Raw genomic sequence first — 19,214 nt, forward strand, 5'->3', positions numbered from 1 at the left:
GTCAGGCCTGGGCTACGGAGTCCACATGGCAGAGACTTGCGCAGCCAGAGCTCCCTGGGGCCTCCTAGGGGTGGGGAAAAGAAGAGGGGAACAGCAGGAGTGCCCGGGATGGGGCTGGGTGGGGTGGTGCTCCAGTGCAGGGAAGAGCGGAGGTCACCCTGCCTCCACCCCACCCCTCTCCAGGGACTGGCAGTTTGGGAAGTGCAGTGTGTGCTCAGGAAGCAGTCGGACTGGATTACAGGGAAGATTAAAGGAGCTAAATTGGGCCTGAGGCTGGGGGAGGTGTGCGAGAAGGGAGCAGCAAAGGGCCAGCAGCTGGAGGACCAGGAGAGGCTGCCGGGAGCTAGGGGTGGGGGCGGGGATCCCACATCGGGCAGGAAGTCCTCCTGACCCCAGTAAGGCTGGAATGTGGGGTCACCAAGCAAGGGCATCCTCACTTAGAGGGAGCTGGGGGAGGGATGGGGGCAGAGACCCAGCAAACCCGGCTGGGGGTTGGGGGGCAGGGGCCCTGGGGGAGGTGGAGACAGACCTGGAGGGGGAGGGGGAGGGGAAGAGGAGTGACCTGGAGAGGAGGGGAAGCTGTGGGCAGAGACTCAGCCGGAGCCCCGTCCTGAGAGGGTGTCTGGCCCTGCAAGCCCGTCCAGGCTGTGGAGTGGGGACACAGGCTGCCTGTCGGGTGTTGGTGGGGAGCCCGTTGCACTACACTGGGAAGCAGCTGGAAGTGGCCTGGGGCCCTGGAGCACCCTCCTGCAGCCCCAGCTCCCCCTTCCCAATCCCCTCCCCCAGCCTGAGTGGCAGCGCCGGCTGTGGCCCCTCCCAGCCCCCAGGGCAGGTGGTCAGTGGTCTATTCTGGTACCCAGGATGGCTGGGGAGCCTGGGGAAAGGCAGAGGGAGAGCCTGGCCCATCTTTTTGAGGCTGGATGGGGAGGGGGCAATGGGGGGGGCTCTCTGGGACAGTTGGGGAGATAGAGTTCTGAGCACTGTGGGTGGGGAAACAAAAATTCCAGTGTTCTCTGTTTTCAACAAATTGTATCTCTCAGGACCTTTAAAATTGGGAAGAGGAGTGTATCTGGGATGTCTTTAGGCTCTGGGGCCTGGGAGCAAGGCAGTGGGAATCCCCAGCAGCTGACAGTGGACCCCAGAGTTTCTTTAGAACCTTGAGGCCACAGGACCAAGCCCAGCCCCCAGTCCCAGTCTTCCAGGCAGCCTCTTCAGGACAGGATTGTGGGTGCTGTTGCCTAAGGCCTCCTCCCAGGCCTGTTGGGGGCAGTCTGGGGCCAGGGTGCCCTGAAGGGAGCCTCTCCAGCCTGAGGGGGAGCCCCAGTGCCTGACTGGCCTGACGGTGGTACAGGGCAGAGTGGCCCCTATATTCCCCAGACAGGAAATCTTCAGTGCCCCCCAGCTCCTGTGGGATGAAGGCCAGATCCCTCTGCTGCTGGTCCCTAAAACCTGCCCCTTCCAAGCCCAGCCCCCTCTCTGGAGGGCAGTGGAGTTGGAGAGAGGAGCAGGGCAGATTGTCAGGAGGGATTTGTCCACTACTGGACAAAGGACTTTTCAGTGGAGATCCCCGGGTAAGGCCAAGTTAAAAGGGGAAGGACCTAGAGCTGAGCCTGCCAAGTCAGTCTATGGCAAGGCCTTAGCGACCACACAGAGAAATGAGCTGGGTTTCTAGGAGCCATGGACTAAGGCTCAAAACCAGACTTTGTTTTTACTTGCTGTGCAACCTTAGGGAACTTACCTAACCTCTCTGAGCCTAGTATCCATAACTGTAAAATGAGGTTAATAGTTACTTCCCAGTGTTGTGAAGATCAGAGATGCAGTGATTTTATGTGGCAGGTGTCCAGAATACCATGCCTAGTATACAGTAAGTGGTAGCTACGTTATTATCAGAGGCAGCATAGCCTGTGATAGATTTGGAGTTAGGCAGTCTCGGCTATGAAACTTGGCCCTCTATCTGCTGTCCTAAAGCAAGGACTCAAGCTAGTTCCTGGACCTCTATGAAACAGTTTCCTTATCGGTCCAAAGGGGATAAAATATTTTAGTAATGGCTGGCACTTACTGAACGCTCACTGTGTGCCGGGCACTGTGCTAAGTGCTTTACGGACAATTTCTCATTTAACCTTCCCCAAATCCTATGCTGCTTTATCATTTTACAGGTGAGGAAACCGAGGCTCAGAGGGGTGAAGCAACTCACTGAAGAGTGGTAGATCCAGTTTGAACCCAGGCAGCGGCCCAGCAGCTGCTCCCCAAATTCCTTCCCTTGTCCTTACCTCCGCAGAGTCAAATGGAACTTAGACCATTGACTGTCTATCTGGACAGGTGTGAGAGGGTAGACGACTGGGGCTATAAAAACACTGAAAGACTGGGGGCTTCCCTGGTGGCACAGTGGTTGAGAATCTGCCTGCTAATGCATGGGACATGGGTTCGAGCCCTGGTCTGGGAAGATCCCACATGCCACGGAGCAACTGGGCCCGTGAGCCACAACTACTGAGCCTGCGTGTCTGGAGCCTGTGCTCCGCAACAAGAGAGGCCACGATAGTGAGAGGCCCGCGCACCGCGATGAAGAGCGGCCCCCACTTGCCGCAACTAGAGAAAGCCCTCACACAGAAACGAAGACCCAATACAGCCAAAAATAAATAAATAAAAATAAATTAAAAAAAAAAAAAACACTGAGAGACCAAGAATAGGTGTCTTCTGGAACCCAAGACTCACTTTCACTGTGTATTTGGATGATTCAGAGAATAAGCATTTGAGCCAGCAGTAAGAACAGCCCAGGGTGCTGTCATGGGCTGTGGTCTGGAGTGGCAGAGAAGACCCTGGGGTCTGAGTGGACTCCGAGCTGACTGTGACTCAGTTGGCTGGAGGAAGAGGAGGGTGAGCCTATAAGGCTATAGATAGCAACTGTGCATAGCGGCCCTGTGAGGTCATTGCCAGCGTGCTCAGCCCCTGTTTAAAGCACTCTACAGCCTCAGAGGGATGTAGAAAACCTGGAAAGCACCCAAGACAGCAGGGATATGACCAAACTGGAGGGGGCTGAACCAAAAAAAGCCTATGAAGAAGATGCTATGAAGAAGATGAAAGGAATGGGGATAAAGCAGGGAGAAGAGAGGGCTGAGTGATGGCACTAAGAACCTGGCAGAGAATTCCAGGGAAGAAAGGAAGCTGCTTTTCTCTATCTGGGTTAAGGTCTAAGAAAGAAAGAAGGGGCTTACATTTCAGCAGAGGGATTAGAGTTAAGCCTTGAGCGACTCTCTAGGGTGTGAGTCTGTGGGCAGGTAGAGAAGCCCATGAAATCCCCTTCCACGGAGGTTGGAACAGGTCTCAGTGCCACCCTACACCTTCTCAGCTGCTCCCAACTCACCCTGGCACCTTCCCACTCCAATTCTCACACCCCTGCCCCTCTTCCACCCAGATATACCCTAGTCTGGTCAAAGAGAGTTTTCTCTTGTTCTTCTTGGGGGTCTCAGCTGAGGGGAGGGTGCGTGTTTGTGCTGGGGAGAGTGGGCTCCCCTGCCTCTTTAGGAAATGGCTCAGGACTGGGGGGATTTGGAGAAGTTCAGGGGTATCCTCCACAGATAGCTGGGAATTGTGGGGAGGTGGCTGGATGTGGTGGGGGGAGAGATATGCGGGGACAACTGAGACTCCAAGAGCCCAGGACGGGGTGGGGGGCTGCATCCATTTTGTTGGGCAGGACCGAACGCTCACACAGTCAGGGTGGGGGCCAGGGGAGAGGGAGGAGGAGAGGCCGGCCGGTCAGGGGGAACCTGGGGGAGGGAGAACGTGTGTCTATGGAGGAGGCTGATTCCATTTCTGCTGGCAGGTGTAGCCACGTCTCATCAACACAGGGTGGGACTGGGTCTGTTCTGGGGATGCGCCAGTGTCTGGGTTTGGCTTGAGGATGAGTCTATCTGAGCAAAAAGGCTTCAGAGAAGGCAGCCCAGGGAGGCAACTTTACAGAAGAAAGGGCCTCTCTCACTCCTCTTTTGGTGGTCAGAATTGGGGGGGGGGGGGGATGTCCAGGATATTTCATTTTAAGCAAGGAGAAACTGAAACCCAGAGAGGGGATGCAACCAGTCCAAGGTCACTCAGCTTATCCAGGGTTGCCCAGGACTCCGGCCTCCTGACTCCCAGCCATATGCTGCTTCCAATGCACCAGGATGTCTTCCTGGGGACCTTCCCTTCATGCTAGCAAAGCCCCCTCCTCTGCCTTCAACCTGACTTCCGTCTCCATCCTCCCCACCTCAAACCTCTTACTGATTCAAATAACACCTGAAATTTACAGGATGCTCGGAGTCCACAAAGCACTTTCATCTCCACCATCTCGTTAGCTCCTCCCCTTGAGGCTCAGCTTCCCCCACCCCTCCTCCCCCCCCCCTCCTCCCCAGTGTGCAAGGCATCCTATTTGGTAGAAGTTGGGAGCTGGGAGGAGGTGAGATTAGCCTCAGACTTCTCCTACTTTGGCAGAAAACCTGCAGCGCTCCATGTCTGTAAAAGGAGTGTGGGGCTGGAGGGTGTTGGAGCCGGGGCTGCGGAGCCTACCCAGAGAAGGAGCTAGGTCAGGGGGGTGGGGTGCCGTGAAGGAAGGGGCCCAGGAGAGGGTCTGGGGTCAGGAGGTGGAGAAAATTGGGAGAGGGAGGCTAGGAGGCCTTAAGCCAATGAGATGTGGACGGTGGCAGACGAGAGGGGGTGGATTGCTGGCTAAGCGCGCGGCAGGGGGGCCAGTGCAGCGCGGGGGGGGGGGGGGGGAGATGAGATTCAGGGATAATCCTGACGCCACCCTTCCAGCTGGGCCCCCCAACTCAACCTCCCCCTGGTGATATCAGGATGAAACAATTGCCTCTGGACATTCCTTCCCTTTTACAGTCACTCCCGGCTCCTCAGCCGCCTGTGGAGCTGAGAGGAAGATGGGGGTGGGGCGGGCAGCACGGACGGGGACCGTCGGGGGGAGGGGCTCTGGGAGCACTGAGCCAGGGAGGGCTCAGCCAGGGACCGCTCCATGTCCCACCCCCTGAGCCCAAAGACTCAGGATGTCAGAAGCTGTGAGGGCTCCAGAGATGACCCAGCCTGATCCCCTTTCACATCTAGGCATGACAGGGCCAGAGAGGAAACAGGAATTGCCCAGGTAGTTCAGATGGTTAGTTGGTGAACTTCCAGGATAAGCACCCACATCTTAGCCTCTGGCTGACCACCCCACCTCCACACCCCCTTGCTTGGGCCTCCTACCTCCCCACAAAGCTGAGGCAAGAGCCAGGTCTCAGAGTTCATACCTGCTACACTGTCCCCAAGGCTCTCACGCAATGGCTGTCTCCTGGCCCAACCCAGCTTGGGATGGAAGCATGAGGACGCTGGGAAACAGAAAGAGGAGGAGGATGGGCCCTGGACAAAGGGACAAAGGCAGAAAGAGGAGGATGGGCTCTTGATAAAGGGACAAAGGCAACCCTGGAGGTGGGGGTCAGTCAGTGGAAGGAGGGCGCACCGTGGGGAGGCATCAGCCCCGTCTCACATCTGGGATCCTGGAGCAGACCAGGGGTGGATGAGATACTCCCTGGCAGTGCAAGGTGGAAAAGTTACTTCTGGTTCTCTCCTTTTTGACCTCTTTCAGTTTTTTCCTCAATCCAAATGCCCTGTGCTGGCCAAGTCCGTGTCCCCATCCCAGCGATCTACCCATAACAGCCACCTGCCCCCTATCCATGCCATCTATGGGGTCTGGGAGGTCCTTTGGGTAGCCAGAGCCCTTGTCTTCTAGGGCGCCCTCTGTGAGGTTCAGAGATCTGCCCAGGCATCCACAGCCCTCTAGTCACTGAGCTTAGGGGAAGGCAAGGGAGAGCTTGGCAGTGTCACCCAGCAGAAAAAAAAGGCTGTGTGGCTGAAGTGAGGTGAACCCAAAGGAGAGGTGAGTGAGCTGAGGTTGGCAGGATGAGCAGGGTCAGTTCTGTGGGGCCTTGGAGGCTATGATGAGTTTGGGTTTTGCTGGTTCATTAGTTCAGGGAAGGGAGAGAAATTGGGAATGGTGAAACAGGCAAAGTCTCCAAAAGGCGTGAGCACTGCCCCCAAATATTTGAAGAGTGGATCTCTGAAAGCAGTTTCTTCTTGCTCTATTTGGCTCCCAGGGCGAAATAATAGGCATTGCAGAGACATCTCCTGGGTTCAAATATAAGGAAATGTTTTCTAACAGCCAAGCTGTCCGCTGTCCCATAACAGAGGCTTGTTAGGTACCCAATACTCTTTGTGGAATAGAATGGGCTGCCTGGAGTTCCCAGGCAGTAGAGGGGTTCAAACTAGAGCAGTGCTTGCTGGAGTCACAGTAGAAACTAGTTAAGCCTTAACTGAGAAGTGGGGGTGTGGGATTGGTCGACCTCATGACCTATGAAGTTACCTCCAACCTTAAGTTTCCAAGATTCTCCAAGGTCAGAGTAATCTGGGAAGATTTCAAGCAAACAACAGGACTGACTTCCTTCTATAATTGATTCAACAAAATATATTGGTAACATCCATTGTACAAGGGACCATACCATGTGCACACATTTATAAATTGTCCCCTTTTCCCAGCAAACCCTGAATGAAATGGTTTGTCTTGGTGGACCTTCCTGTTTCCAATATTATTTAGCTCAGGTGAGAGGTGTGACCATAAAATAACGTGAGTGCTACATTTTTTTTTTTTAGACACCTTACCAAAATTTATATGTTCAAAAGTTTATCCCAAGGATGTTCATATCAGCATTGTTTATAATAGCAAAAGACTGGAAAAAATATAAATGTCTATCAGTAAAAAATTGGCCAATTGGCCAAATAAATTATGGTAAATCCATTCAGTGAAATACAAATGAGGAGGGACTTCCCTGGTGGTCCAGTGGTTAAGACTCCGTGCTTCCACTGCAGGGGCCACGGGTTCCATCCCTGGTCAGGGAACTAAGATCCTACATGTTGTGCGGCATGGCCAAAAAAAAAGGAAAATAAATACAAATGAGGATATTAAGAAGAATGACTCAATACCTCCCAATAAAGAAAAAAGTAGGACAAGACAGCTCTCTTGGTGAATTCTACCAAACATTTCAGAATTAACACCAACCCTTCTCAAACTCTTCTAAAAATTTGAAAAGGAAGGAATATTTCTTAACTCATTCTATGAGGTCAGCATTAGCCTGATACCAAAGCCAGACAAAGACGTACAAGAAAATAAAGCTACAGATCTATATTCTTTATAAATATTGATGCTAAAATTCTCAACAAAATATTAGCAAACCAAATTCAACAGCATATTAAAAGGATTATACACATGATGACATGGGATTTTTTTTCCTGGAATGCAGGGATGGTTCAACATATGACAATCAATCAGTGTAATATACCACATTAACAGAATAAAGGGAAAACCCCTCATGATCAACTTCATTTACAATAGCAACAAAAAGAATAAAATACTTAGAAATAAACATAACCAAGGAAACATAAGATTTGTACATTGAAAGCTACAAAATATTGCTGAAATAAAGAAGACACAAAAATATTGAAAGACATCCAGTATTCACTGATTGGAAGACTTAATATTGTTAAGCTGTCAATAATACCCAAAGTGATCTGCAGATTCAGTGCAATGCCTATCAAAACCCCACCAATGTTTTTTGAAGAAATAGAAAAACTCCTTCTATCTAAAATTCATACGGAATCTCAAGGGACCCTACATAGCCAAAACATCTTGAAAAAGAACAAACTTAGAGGATTCACACTTCCTGATTCCAAAACTTACTATGAAGCTAGAGTAATCAAAACAGTGTGGTACTGGTGTGAGGACAGATATATAGGTCAATGGAATAGAATAGAGAGCCCAGAAAAAAATCTTCACATATATGGCTAAATTGTTTTCAACAAGGGGAAAAGGACAGTCTTTTCCACAAATGGTGCTGGGAAAACTAGATATTCACATGCAAAAGAATGAAGTTGGACCCTTACCTTATACTATACATGAAAATTAATTCATAATGGATCAAAGACATAAAACTGTAAAGCTCTTAGAAGAAAACACAGGGGATAACATTCATCACATTGGATTTGGCAGTGATTTCTTGGATATGACACCAAAAGCACAGGCAATAAAAGAATACATAGATAAACTGGAGTTCATCAAAATTTAAAACTTTTGTGCATCAAAGGATACTATCAAGAGAGTGAAAAGGCAACCCACAGAATAGGACCTCTTGAATTATGTGCTAAGTACATTACCCATCCAGATAAATTATCATTATTTTTAGCAAGTCCAGTTCTAAGCAGTCCTCAGGGGAGTCTAAAATCTTACTCCAGTGGTGCTCCCTGCCTGGTTCAGAACATAGTTTGGAATGCTCCTCTTTCACCTGCCTTCCAAGCCTCAGAGTGTTGTTTTGCTGCCCTCCATGGCAGCAAATCCTCAGGGGTGGAACCAAATTTTGGAAGTAGCTCCAAGTGGTTCAGAGCCAAGTCTGGTAAATGTTGATTTTGACTAGAGAATAGATGGCGTAATTTATGTATTTGTTTTCTACCTCATTTCACTAAGGAACTGAGGCCTTGGGCTTGTCCGAAGGGCAATTTCCTTTTGTGGTCTGGAGACTATTCACAGAGAAGAGTCCCAAATATGTTCTGTCCTCCCTAGTGTTGTGGAAATGGTTGCACAGTCTCCTACAGTATATTAGCCAGGATTGTTCTGGTTACAAGTGACAGTAGCCATTACCAAGTGTCTCAAGGAAAAATAAAGGAAAAGTTTATTGGCCCCAAAGCCAGGAAGGACACTGGGGAAGCTCACAATATTGAGGGGAGAACTGCAGAACCAGGGCCCCAGGGGATGGAATTTAGGACTTCTAGCCCTGCATTCTCCTCCTCTCTGGGTGTCTCTGTTTCTCCTGGCATGCTGACCTCTCTTTCTTCCTATGCCAGAAAGAACTCCCCAGTGGGCAGGAAACATGGTTACCACAGGCTCCAGTTTAGTAATTCCAGTTCCATCTATAAATTCCAGGGTAGATCTCTGATTGGCCCCACTCAGGTCTAGGCTTGCCCCTTGAGCCAATCACTGCAGTCAGAGGGATGCAGTTATAAGACTGACTGGGAGCTGAGTCACCTGTCCACTCATGGGGTGTGTGTGTGTGTGTGTGTGTGTGTGTATGTGTGTGTGTGTGCAGCAAAATAAGAGGATGGGAAAGAAAGCTGCCTGAACTAAAACAAGGACAGTGCTGCCTGGGATGTGCTAAGGATTCACATGATCTCCAAAATTCTCCAGGAGCCTACAGTCTACTTTGGGAAACGAGACACAAAAATAACCAGAACACAACAGATTGCACCGACTCTAAGGCTGGATAAGAATACCTGGAACTCCCCACCCACCTCATAAGCTCGTCTCTAGGATAAAAATTAGAAACTGAATGTGAAAGGGCTTTGCAAATACAGCAGCAACAAAGCCCATTGCAGTTCACCTGGAACATTCACACCCACTCTGGGGTCAGACTGCCTCAGCCTCCTGAGCTATAAAATGGGAATGGTACTACTTCCTACCTCATAGGGTTGTCAGAGAATTGGGGATCATGGGTGGGGAGTGCTTAGCAGAGTGGCACACAATGGGTGCTCAGAATACATAAGGTGTTATTATCTGCATATTGTTACCTGAGCCCCTTCAAAGCCCTAGACGGTAGACACAGCCAGGCTGACCACTCCCACTTTATAGTTGAGGACACAGAGAAGTGAAGGACCTGCCTGCTTGTAATTACATCTGCTGGTAATGGCAGAGCTAGGGTAAGACCAGTCCTCTATTTCCAAGCTTTGCCTTCCAAAAGGGTCAGGCCTGAGAGAGGCCTGTAGAGTGCCAGGTGAAGGTACAGAGAGACAGCCAGCATTCATGGAGAAGTAGGGATGTCCTTAGGGGTCAGCCAGTGCCTTGTACTAAGGAGGAGGCCTGTGAAGGGATGGACAAGCCCTCTGCAGGGCTCCATTCCTGCTGGGGGCTTGGAGCATTATGGGGGTGGGAAGTGATTGGGGCTCATCACCCCAAGCCTTCCTCCACCATCTGACACCCTTGTCTCCTCAAGTACTCGGCCCCCACCCCCCAGAGCTCCTCTCCTGTGCGCTTGTTTCCCGGACTGATACATTCTCCTCTATAAATACCAGCTCTGGTATTCGGGGTTGGCAGCTGTTGCTGCCAGGGAGATGGCTGGGTTGACATGAGGCTCCTGACAAAACACAAACCCCTGGTGTGTGTGGGCGTGGGTGGTGTGAGGAGGGGTATGAATCAGAGAGGGGGTGGGGGAGGGCTCAAGGGGGGCAGAAGGCAGGCGAAGCTGGTGGTGCAGGGTTGAGAGTGTGCAGTTATGTTATAATTGTTATAATTGGAAACTGAGAGCCTACCAGACCCTTTCTGGAAATCACCCTGTTGTTTATAAACTTGAGGCCCTGCCCTCACCCGTAGGGGGGAGGAAAAGGGCCTTCACTAGTTCAGAGAGAAACTGAGGCTGGGAGCGGGAACCCAGGGGCTAGTGGACACACCTGAGCAGGCGGGCTCTGGCGGGGATGGCTGAGTGCCCCGGGCTGGTCCCCCCCATCCTCCCTGCCTGTCTAGAGACCCTCCTCCTCTAGGCCTGGCTAGTGGGCTCCTGGTCTTTGCCTGAGCCCTCCTAAATGTTCGTCACTTTCAGAGACTCTTTAGAAAAAAAGGTGATTTGGAGCCTTTCTTGGAAATAGGCCTTGTCCCTTCAGGAAATGACCCAAAGTATCTGCTTGCAGCAAAAAGGAGCCCCTCAAACTACGTGGAAGCCTCTCCCCTGCTCTCTCCCCTGCCCGCAGGCAGGCGGGCCTACCTGGGGGCTCCAGACACGCTTGAGCCCTGGTGAGGCGGTTGGCAGGCCTGCCCATCTTCTGCCCCCCTAGGTCCACCAGCCTCTCCCACGCCCCTCAGGGGCCCCGCACCCGCCGGCTGAGGGGCGCAGGCTTCTTGCGGGGGAGCTGGCCTCCCTGCCCCCACACCAGAGGCCGCCCTTTCCTGGCAGGACAGCGGGATCCTGCAGCTGTCAGGGGAGGGGCGGCGGGGGCTGATGTCAGGACGCATACAAATAGTGCCGACGGCCTGGGGCCCCGTCTCCCCTCGCCACAGCCACTCTCCGGCCGGCCGCCCGCCGCTTCCTCCTCCGCGCCGCGCCGCCCAGCCTCGCCCTCGCCGCCACCATGAGCCAGGCCTACTCGTCCAGCCAGCGCGTGTCCTCCTACCGCCGCACCTTCGGCGGGGCCCCGGGCTTCCCGCTCGGCTCCCCGCTGAGCTCGCCGGTGTTCCCGCGTGCGGGCTTCGGCACCAAGGGCTCCTCGAGCTCGGTGACATCCCGCGTGTACCAGGTGTCGCGCACGTCGGGCGGGGCCGGGGGCCTGGGGTCGCTGCGGGCCAGCCGGCTGGGGGCAACCCGCGCGGCGCCCTCCTCCTACGGCGCGGGCGAGCTGCTAGACTTCTCGCTGGCCGACGCCGTGAACCAGGAGTTCCTGACCACGCGCACCAACGAGAAGGTGGAGCTTCAGGAGCTCAACGATCGCTTCGCCAACTACATAGAGAAGGTGCGCTTCCTGGAGCAGCAGAACGCGGCGCTCGCTGCCGAGGTGAACCGGCTCAAGGGCCGGGAGCCGACGCGGGTGGCCGAGATCTACGAGGAGGAGCTGCGCGAGCTGCGGCGCCAGGTGGAGGTGCTCACCAACCAGCGCGCCCGCGTCGACGTCGAGCGGGACAACCTGCTGGACGACCTGCAGCGGCTCAAGGCCAAGTGAGGACCCAGCGCTCCCAGAACCCCCCTCTCCATGGGCTGGGCGCGGGAGGCTAGGCCTGGGGCTGGGTCCAGCTGTCAGCACCCTGTCGTACCCAGGGAGAGGGTCGTCTACCTGTGTCCCCCCAGGAGGGGAGAGGGACGCCAGGTCTCTCCCCTGTGCCCGCAGTCTGCAAACGAGGAATTTTCTTGGGGACATCATGGGGTGGAAACGGGAGACCTTGGGAGACCAGGTGCTTCTTAAAAAAAGCATCTTAAGTTGCTGGGGGTTGGGCAGGCACATGGATGGAGAAAGGAGGCCCATGTGCAGTCAGAGGGAGAGGGGAGGTTGGTAGGAGACAAGGAAATCTGGGGCCAGCAGTAGCTCTCAGCTCATCTGTGATGAGGCCCTGCGGATGGGGGTAGAGAGGGGATCTTGGCCCCTGGGCCCGGCTGAAGCTTTCCAGGGGGGACTGATAAGCTAGAGGAAAGCGGAGAGTGGGTGGGGGCCGCAGCCCTCAGAAAGCTTGGAGGACCAGATGGTGGGCTTCACCAGGCTCCCAGTACGTACAGGCAGCAGGTGTAGTGAGCCGAGTCACTGGCCCACTAGCCAGGTCACAAATGTTAAATGAGTACCTACGTGGGCCAGGCTGCGGCTGGGGCCTGGGAACGCAGAGGTGGATAAAATAGACATGGTTCTTGGACCTCCCTGGTGGCGCAGTGGTTGGGAGTCCGCCTGCCAGTGCAGGGGACAGGGGTTCGAGCCCTGGTCCGGGAAGATTCCACATGCCGCGGAGCAACTGGGCCTGTGCGCCACAACTACTGAGCCTGCGCTCTAAAGCCCGCAAGCCACAACTGCTGAAACCCGCAACAAGAGAAGCGGCCACCTCAATGAGAGGCCCGTGCACCACAACGAAGGGTAGCCCCCGCTCACCGCAACTAGAGAAAGCCCATGTGCAGCAACGAAGACCCAGTGCAGCTAAAATTAAATAAATAAATAAATATTAAAAACAAACAAACAAAAAATAGACATGGTTCTTAATCCCAGGGAAGTCACAATCTGGTGGGGACATAGACTTACAGGGTGTGGCTCCAGGGCAGAGATTGGGCCACTTCCTGTTCCCTCCCTGTGTGGGCGGGGCCTCCTGTCCCTATCCAGCAGCCAGGCCTCCTCTCTCTGTCCTGAGCCCACTCCCTGGGCAGCCCCCAGTCAGTCTTCTCCACTGCCAGTTTTTTAAAAAATTTATTTCTTTATTTATTTTTGGGTGTGTTGGGTCTTCGTTTCTGTGCGAGGGCTTTCTCCAGTTGCGGCGAGCGGGGGCCACTCTTCATCGCGGTGCGCGGGCCTCTCACTATCGCGGCCTCTCTTGTTGCGGAGCACAGGCTCCAGACGCGCAGGCTCAGCAATTGTGGCTCACGGGCCCAGTTGCTCCGCGGCATGTGGGATCTTCCCAGACCAGGGCTCGAACCAGTGTCCCCTGCCTTGGCAGGCGGACTCTCAACCACTGCGCCACCAGGGAAGCCCTCCACTGCCAGTTTTATCCCCACCAACTATCTGTCCTTCTGCCTGTCTCTGCCAGGATGCAAGAGGAAATTCAGCTGAAAGAAGAAGCGGAGAACAATTTGGCTGCCTTCCGAGCGGTGAGCCCTCTTTGGTCCCCCAGCAGCCTTACCCCTTCTGTCCCCTCTGTGTCGCCCTTGGTCTCCCTCTGCCCTGACCGTGTGATCAGTGACCCTATCCCTGTCACTTGACCTTTACCAGGATGTGGATGCAGCCACTCTAGCTCGAATTGACCTGGAGCGCAGGATCGAATCTCTCAACGAGGAAATTGCGTTCCTTAAGAAAGTGCACGAAGAGGTATGCCCTTGTGAAAGCAGCTGGAAGGGGGGTGGTGGTGCTGGGCTCCAGGAATGGGGGTGTGAGGATACGTGCGGGGCCTGGTCGGGGACTGAAGCCCAGCTGTACCCTGCAGGAGATACGTGAGCTGCAAGCCCAGCTTCAGGAACAGCAGGTCCAGGTGGAGATGGACATGTCCAAGCCAGACCTCACGGCCGCCCTCAGGGACATCCGGGCTCAGTATGAGACCATCGCAGCTAAGAACATCTCGGAAGCTGAGGAGTGGTACAAGTCAAAGGTGGGACTCTGGCCCCTCTGTCCCCCTCAATCCCAGTTTGGAGGTACTTCCTATGGCTCGCTCCATCTTTGGGGAGGAGGGTGATCCTGGGGTCTCCATGCTCCCTTGCCCACCCCTACCTGTGTCCTGGTCATCTCAGGGCCCCTCTCTTTGCCCTTAGGTGTCTGACCTGACCCAGGCAGCCAACAAGAACAATGATGCGCTGCGCCAGGCCAAACAGGAGATGATGGAGTACCGCCACCAGATCCAGTCCTACACTTGCGAGATCGATGCCCTCAAGGGCACTGTGAGTCCCTGCCCACCTTGCCTGGTCTAGCCCTTCCTGTCTGCAGCTCACACTCTGTGACCTCGGGCCCATCACAGAGTCTCTGTCTGCTCAAATCTACCACAGGGATAAAAAAAGATAGGTGGATTCCCAATGGGGCTCTCAGGAATCATGGGACTCCTGCATGGAGGCGAGGAGGCCGAACAGTCATGCTCCCTTGTATCAGTTCTGTTCTATGAGTTTCCACATGAGACTTCATTTGAGTTCAGAGTTTCCTGGCTCAGAAGAGTTTGACAAGCCCTAGACTTGGCCATCTGGGGTTGTCTCCCAGCCCCGAGGCTGTGCCTCTCTCCATCCTGGGCCCCGAGTGTCCCCCCCACCACCACCACCGCAGCCTGTCCTTGACCCGGGCGCCCCTCCCCTGCAGAACGACTCGCTGATGAGGCAGATGCGGGAGCTGGAGGACCGCTTTGCTAGTGAGGCCAGCGGCTACCAGGACAACATCACACGCCTGGAGGAGGAGATCCGACACCTCAAGGATGAGATGGCCCGCCACCTGCGCGAGTACCAGGACCTGCTCAATGTCAAGATGGCCTTGGACGTGGAGATTGCCACCTACCGGAAGCTGCTGGAGGGCGAGGAGAGCCGGTGAGGGGCAAGGCAGGGGCTGGCCGTGGGCTCCTGGGGGGTGCTGGGGGCCCATTCCTGCCCTGAAGCAGGGCTCAGGATCACCTTCACAAGATCTGGAAACAATATTATACGAGTCCACCACTCTGCTAATTGCAGAGAATTAACCAAGGCCACCTGGGTAAAAAGTGATTTAATTAATAGCTTTTATAAAAAGAGAAGTATAAGTATTCCCACATCCATCTTCAGAATTAAGAACCAGCAGCATAAAACCATATTCAGCAACCAGTAACAAAACATTACTGCCAGTCAAGAGAAAGATGGAAGCAGAGCGGGGAATGATGAGGAAGGAAAGGGAGGGGGCAGATAGAGACAAACAGAGACAGAGGGGCTTGGACACGATAGGCTAAGAGAGAAGGTGCAGAGACTCGTGCTCAGAGGGTGCACACATACGCACATGCACATGTATACACACACATATGCTCATAGGAAAAGACACAATGATACGCTCAGAGCAAATCACCTCTAGACACAGAAAACAACATACAACCAGAAAGGGACACGAGGGAACCTTCTTGATTGATGGAAATGTTCTATATCTTGATTTCAACTGGTGGTTACATGGTTGTAGACACTGATCAAAACTCACTGGATTGCACACTAAAAATCTATGCATTTCACTATGTAGACTTTTTTTATATAAATTTATTTTATTTATTTATTTAATTTATTTTTGGCTGCGTCGGTTCTTCATTGCTGCACGCGGGCTTTCTCTAGTTGTGGCGAGCGGGGGTTATTCTTCGTTGTGGTGCGTGGGCTTCTCATTGCGGTGGCTTCTCTTGTTGTGGAACACAGGCTGTAGTAGGCGCATGGGCTTCAGTAGTTGTGGCACGTAGGCTCAGTAGTTGTGGCACGCAGGCTCAGTAGCTGTGGCACACGGGCTTAGTTGCTCCATGGCATGTGGGATCTTCCCAGACCAGGGCTCGAACCCGTGTCCCTTGCATTGGCAGGCGTATTCTTAACCACTCTGCCACCAGGGAAGCCCCTTCACTATGTAAATTTATCATCAATTAATAACAGGTCAATTACTCAACAAAACGATGCCCATTGATACTCACAAAAATGATAAAATCTGAAGTTTAAAAAACTGGGCAGACATATTTAGATACAGATTTATACAAAGAAAGATTTCAGATATTGTAGAATAACATCTGCATATAATGACCCCTTAAGTGGCATTGCATTTTCCCAGCACTAGGCATAAATGGGGGTGGCAGCTCCTGGAACTTGCCCTCAAGTGAATAATGGGCCAGAGGTTCCCAGCCTGACTGGAGGGTGGGCACACACAGTGGATGTCACCCACAGCTGCCGTTGATACACCCTGCAGTGCCAAGGGCAAGAAGCAAATCCTGGTACAATGGAGGGTGCAGTGGTGTCGGGGGTTCTGGTGTCACACCAGCAGGTCAGAGATGGAATGGGTGATCCTTCCAGAAGGGAAGGTTCCTGGGACAGCTGGAGTTGGCCTTTGGCCCCATGCCCCGAGCAGTGTTGAAGTCAGTGGGACTGGGACAGCTGAGGATGGTGTTTACAGAGGACCAGGGCAAGCTTTGAGGGGTGGTCACAGAGAGAGATGGAGGGTCCTAACCCTTTGGGGGCTTGGTCTCTCCCCTTTCAGGATCAACCTCCCTATCCAGACCTTCTCTACCCTCAACTTCCGAGGTGAGTGCATGTTGGCAAGTGGAGGCTGGGGTGGCAGGGGATAGGAATCCAGCGTGGGCACTGCCCAAGGCCAGCCAGGAGGGGAGGATAGAACCGTAGGGACAGGGCTGGGGTCTGGGGAAGAGAAAGGGGGCTGCTACAGGAGGACGGGGGAGTTTAGATAGAGGCGCCTTCTAACAGAGGGAGCTTTTAATTTTATTTTATTTCATGGTATTGTATTGCATGACCATGCCCCCTGCACCTTCTGGGAGTATTGAATGGCCAGTAGTTTCTGTTTCCTAATATGCCCAAACTCCAAGGTACCAGGGGTGTCCTTGGAGACCAGGCAGCAGGAGCATCTAGAACCATATATCCTGGGCTACAAGGCACCCACCACTCATTGTCCGTTTGGCAAGTTGCCAAGCACTCCCCCCCCGCCCCCCCCCGCCAGCTGCTTGTTGAACACCTCCAGTTTGCTGGAGCAAGGTGTTGGGTGCATGTTTTAAAAAATGAAGCCAAACCTTAGCAAAGCCAAACAATTAAAAGAACGAACTCCTAGGGCATTCTGCCATTCTGATGTTAGTAATATGCAGATAGAGTGGTTTCCAAACCCCAGAGAGCAGAAAAACATGCTATAATGATACATTAGGAAAGCAAGCTGGAGTCCTTGGCAGCTTCGCCTTTCCTAGATCAAACCTTTTATATATTCGATGTTCATTTTCATCAGGAAAAAATACACGCTGTGCTCCACCGAGTTACAATGTTCATCACAGGCTGGTTGCCTGCTAAGGAGATTCACCAACACCAAACTCATAATAACAAGGACCTAAATTTGACCCTTCCTATAAAACTCAGAACGTCTCTTTTCAGTTAGTAGTTTATCCAGACACCAAGTGTGAGCCTTGCATTTAAAATCGCTTAATGCTTTTACAAGCCAATAGTTCTGGGCCATTATAGGGAAAGTACCATTGTTATCATTTAATAGTGGGGAAACTGAGGCACAGAGGGACAAGTGACGGGCCAAGGGCACAATGAATCAGTGACTGACTCCTCTCCATCTCTCTTTCATTAAGACATCAAACTGCTCATCTGGAGTCTTAAGGGGGCTGGGTACCATGAGGTCCTCCAAAAGAGTATCTTGGTTCTGGGCTTTGGGGTCCTGTCAGGGTACAAATTCATGCAGGGCTCTCCTGCAGCCAGGGGTGTAGAGGGAGCGAGGAGGTGTGTGTGTGGGGGGGTGGTGGGAATGCTGGGCGGCCTGGGCCTCGGGGATCCCCTGCCGTCCTGAACCCGCCAGCACCTGGAGCACATCTGTTGGCTCCTGGTCTTATCCCAGCCCTGAGACAGGTCCCTGGGTCTGCAGAGCCACCTGTTGGGTGCTGGGCTTAAGGACAGGTGAGGATATTTTGCTGAAAAAGTAACAGGCCCATCTTGAGGGGGTGGGCGTCTTCCGGGCTCTGCCCGGTGGGACCAGGGAAGGACTCCCAGCCACAGGAAGAGCCCAGGTGTGGCCTTGGTCAGTCTGAGTATGTGGATGGATCTGTTATAGAAACAAGCCCCGAGCAAAGGGGTTCTGAGGTCCATACCAAGAAGACAGTGATGATCAAGACCATCGAGACCCGGGACGGGGAGGTGAGTGGCCTGCCTGGTCCCCTTACCCTTGACAGGGGCCTCTGGGGTGTGTCCGGGGGGCTGTCAGCCAGGTGCTTTCCACCAGCTTTGCTGGTTCAGGCTCCTGCCTGGGGGCAGAGGGGATCCTGCTGTGCTGGGGTGGAGGTGGCCCGGGGCCATGGCTCCATTCTCTGGCCAGCACTGGGTTAGACTGGGTTTCTCTTCCTCTCCAGGTCGTCAGTGAGGCCACACAGCAGCAACACGAGGTGCTCTAAAGCCAGAGACCCCTCTGCCATCAGAGACCGTCCTCACCCCTGTCCTCACTGCCTCCTAAAGCCAGCCTCCTTCTATCCCAGGACACCGCACCCAGCCACAGTGCTCCCCTCACAGCCTCTGACCCCTGCTCACCGACCACCCCTCATGGTCCCCACAGGGGACGTGGCTGAACCCTCCCAGGCACAGGGAGCCCCCTGCTGTGTGAGGTGTGGATGTTGGAAGTGAGTGAGCCTGGCCCTTGGCTGCCCTTGTAGTGTGCTGGGCAGAGCCGGGATGGAGCCAAGGCACAGCAGTGGCCCTGCCCCTCCCACATCCGTGACCTCAGGCTCTAGCCTCTGGCTTTGGAGAGGGCTCCAGAGCAGGGTGTAGGGACCCCGCAGGGTCAGGCTCAAGCCCCATGGACCTCCCCCACCCCCTCTCCCCAGCCTGAGTCAGAAAGGGCAGCATCCTCAGCAAGCCAGGCAGGTAACTAGGGACATAGCCCTCTGTGGAGACTGTGGGGCTTGAAACTGACCCCATGGTCCATTACTTTCCCAGGGTGGGCTTAGAAAGCAGGGGCTGCAAGAGGGAACCCCCGAAGGTGCCAGATGTGGGAGCAGGAGATTCAGAAGGAGAGAGGGTGGGCGAGATGCTAGAGAGAAGAGAGGAGAGAGGCAGAGAGCGGTCTCAGGCAGGTGGCCGGGGTGCCCACTTCCCTGTGCCTGCCCCTCCCTTGCTGCAGAGGCTCTGGACAGAAACAATAAAAAGATAAGCACAAGCCTAGCATGGCCCCTGCTGTCTTGACTGCCAGGTCTCCTCTGGGGAACCCCAGGGCCCTGTCGCACCACCTCTTGAGATGGACTGTGTGCTGCCTTCCTGCCCAGCTAG

General features: G+C 53.7%; 1 protein-coding gene across 1 annotated transcript; it reads left to right on the forward strand.

Annotated features, from left to right (window-relative positions):
- The first annotated feature begins 11,074 nt into the window (after window positions 1-11,074).
- On the forward strand, window positions 11,075-19,109 carry DES (desmin). Its single transcript, XM_036857991.1, has 9 exons — window positions 11,075-11,756; window positions 13,316-13,376; window positions 13,498-13,593; window positions 13,709-13,870; window positions 14,031-14,156; window positions 14,563-14,783; window positions 16,438-16,481; window positions 18,010-18,092; window positions 18,305-19,109. Exons 1-9 carry the CDS (start codon window positions 11,176-11,178, stop codon window positions 18,344-18,346), a joined length of 1,416 nt encoding a protein of 471 aa, XP_036713886.1. The 5' UTR covers window positions 11,075-11,175; the 3' UTR covers window positions 18,347-19,109.
- The last annotated feature ends 105 nt before the right edge of the window (window positions 19,110-19,214 follow it).

The sequence above is a fragment of the Balaenoptera musculus genome, chromosome 7, assembly GCF_009873245.2.
Source record: "Balaenoptera musculus isolate JJ_BM4_2016_0621 chromosome 7, mBalMus1.pri.v3, whole genome shotgun sequence".
NCBI classification, from domain to species: Eukaryota; Metazoa; Chordata; class Mammalia; order Artiodactyla; family Balaenopteridae; genus Balaenoptera; species Balaenoptera musculus.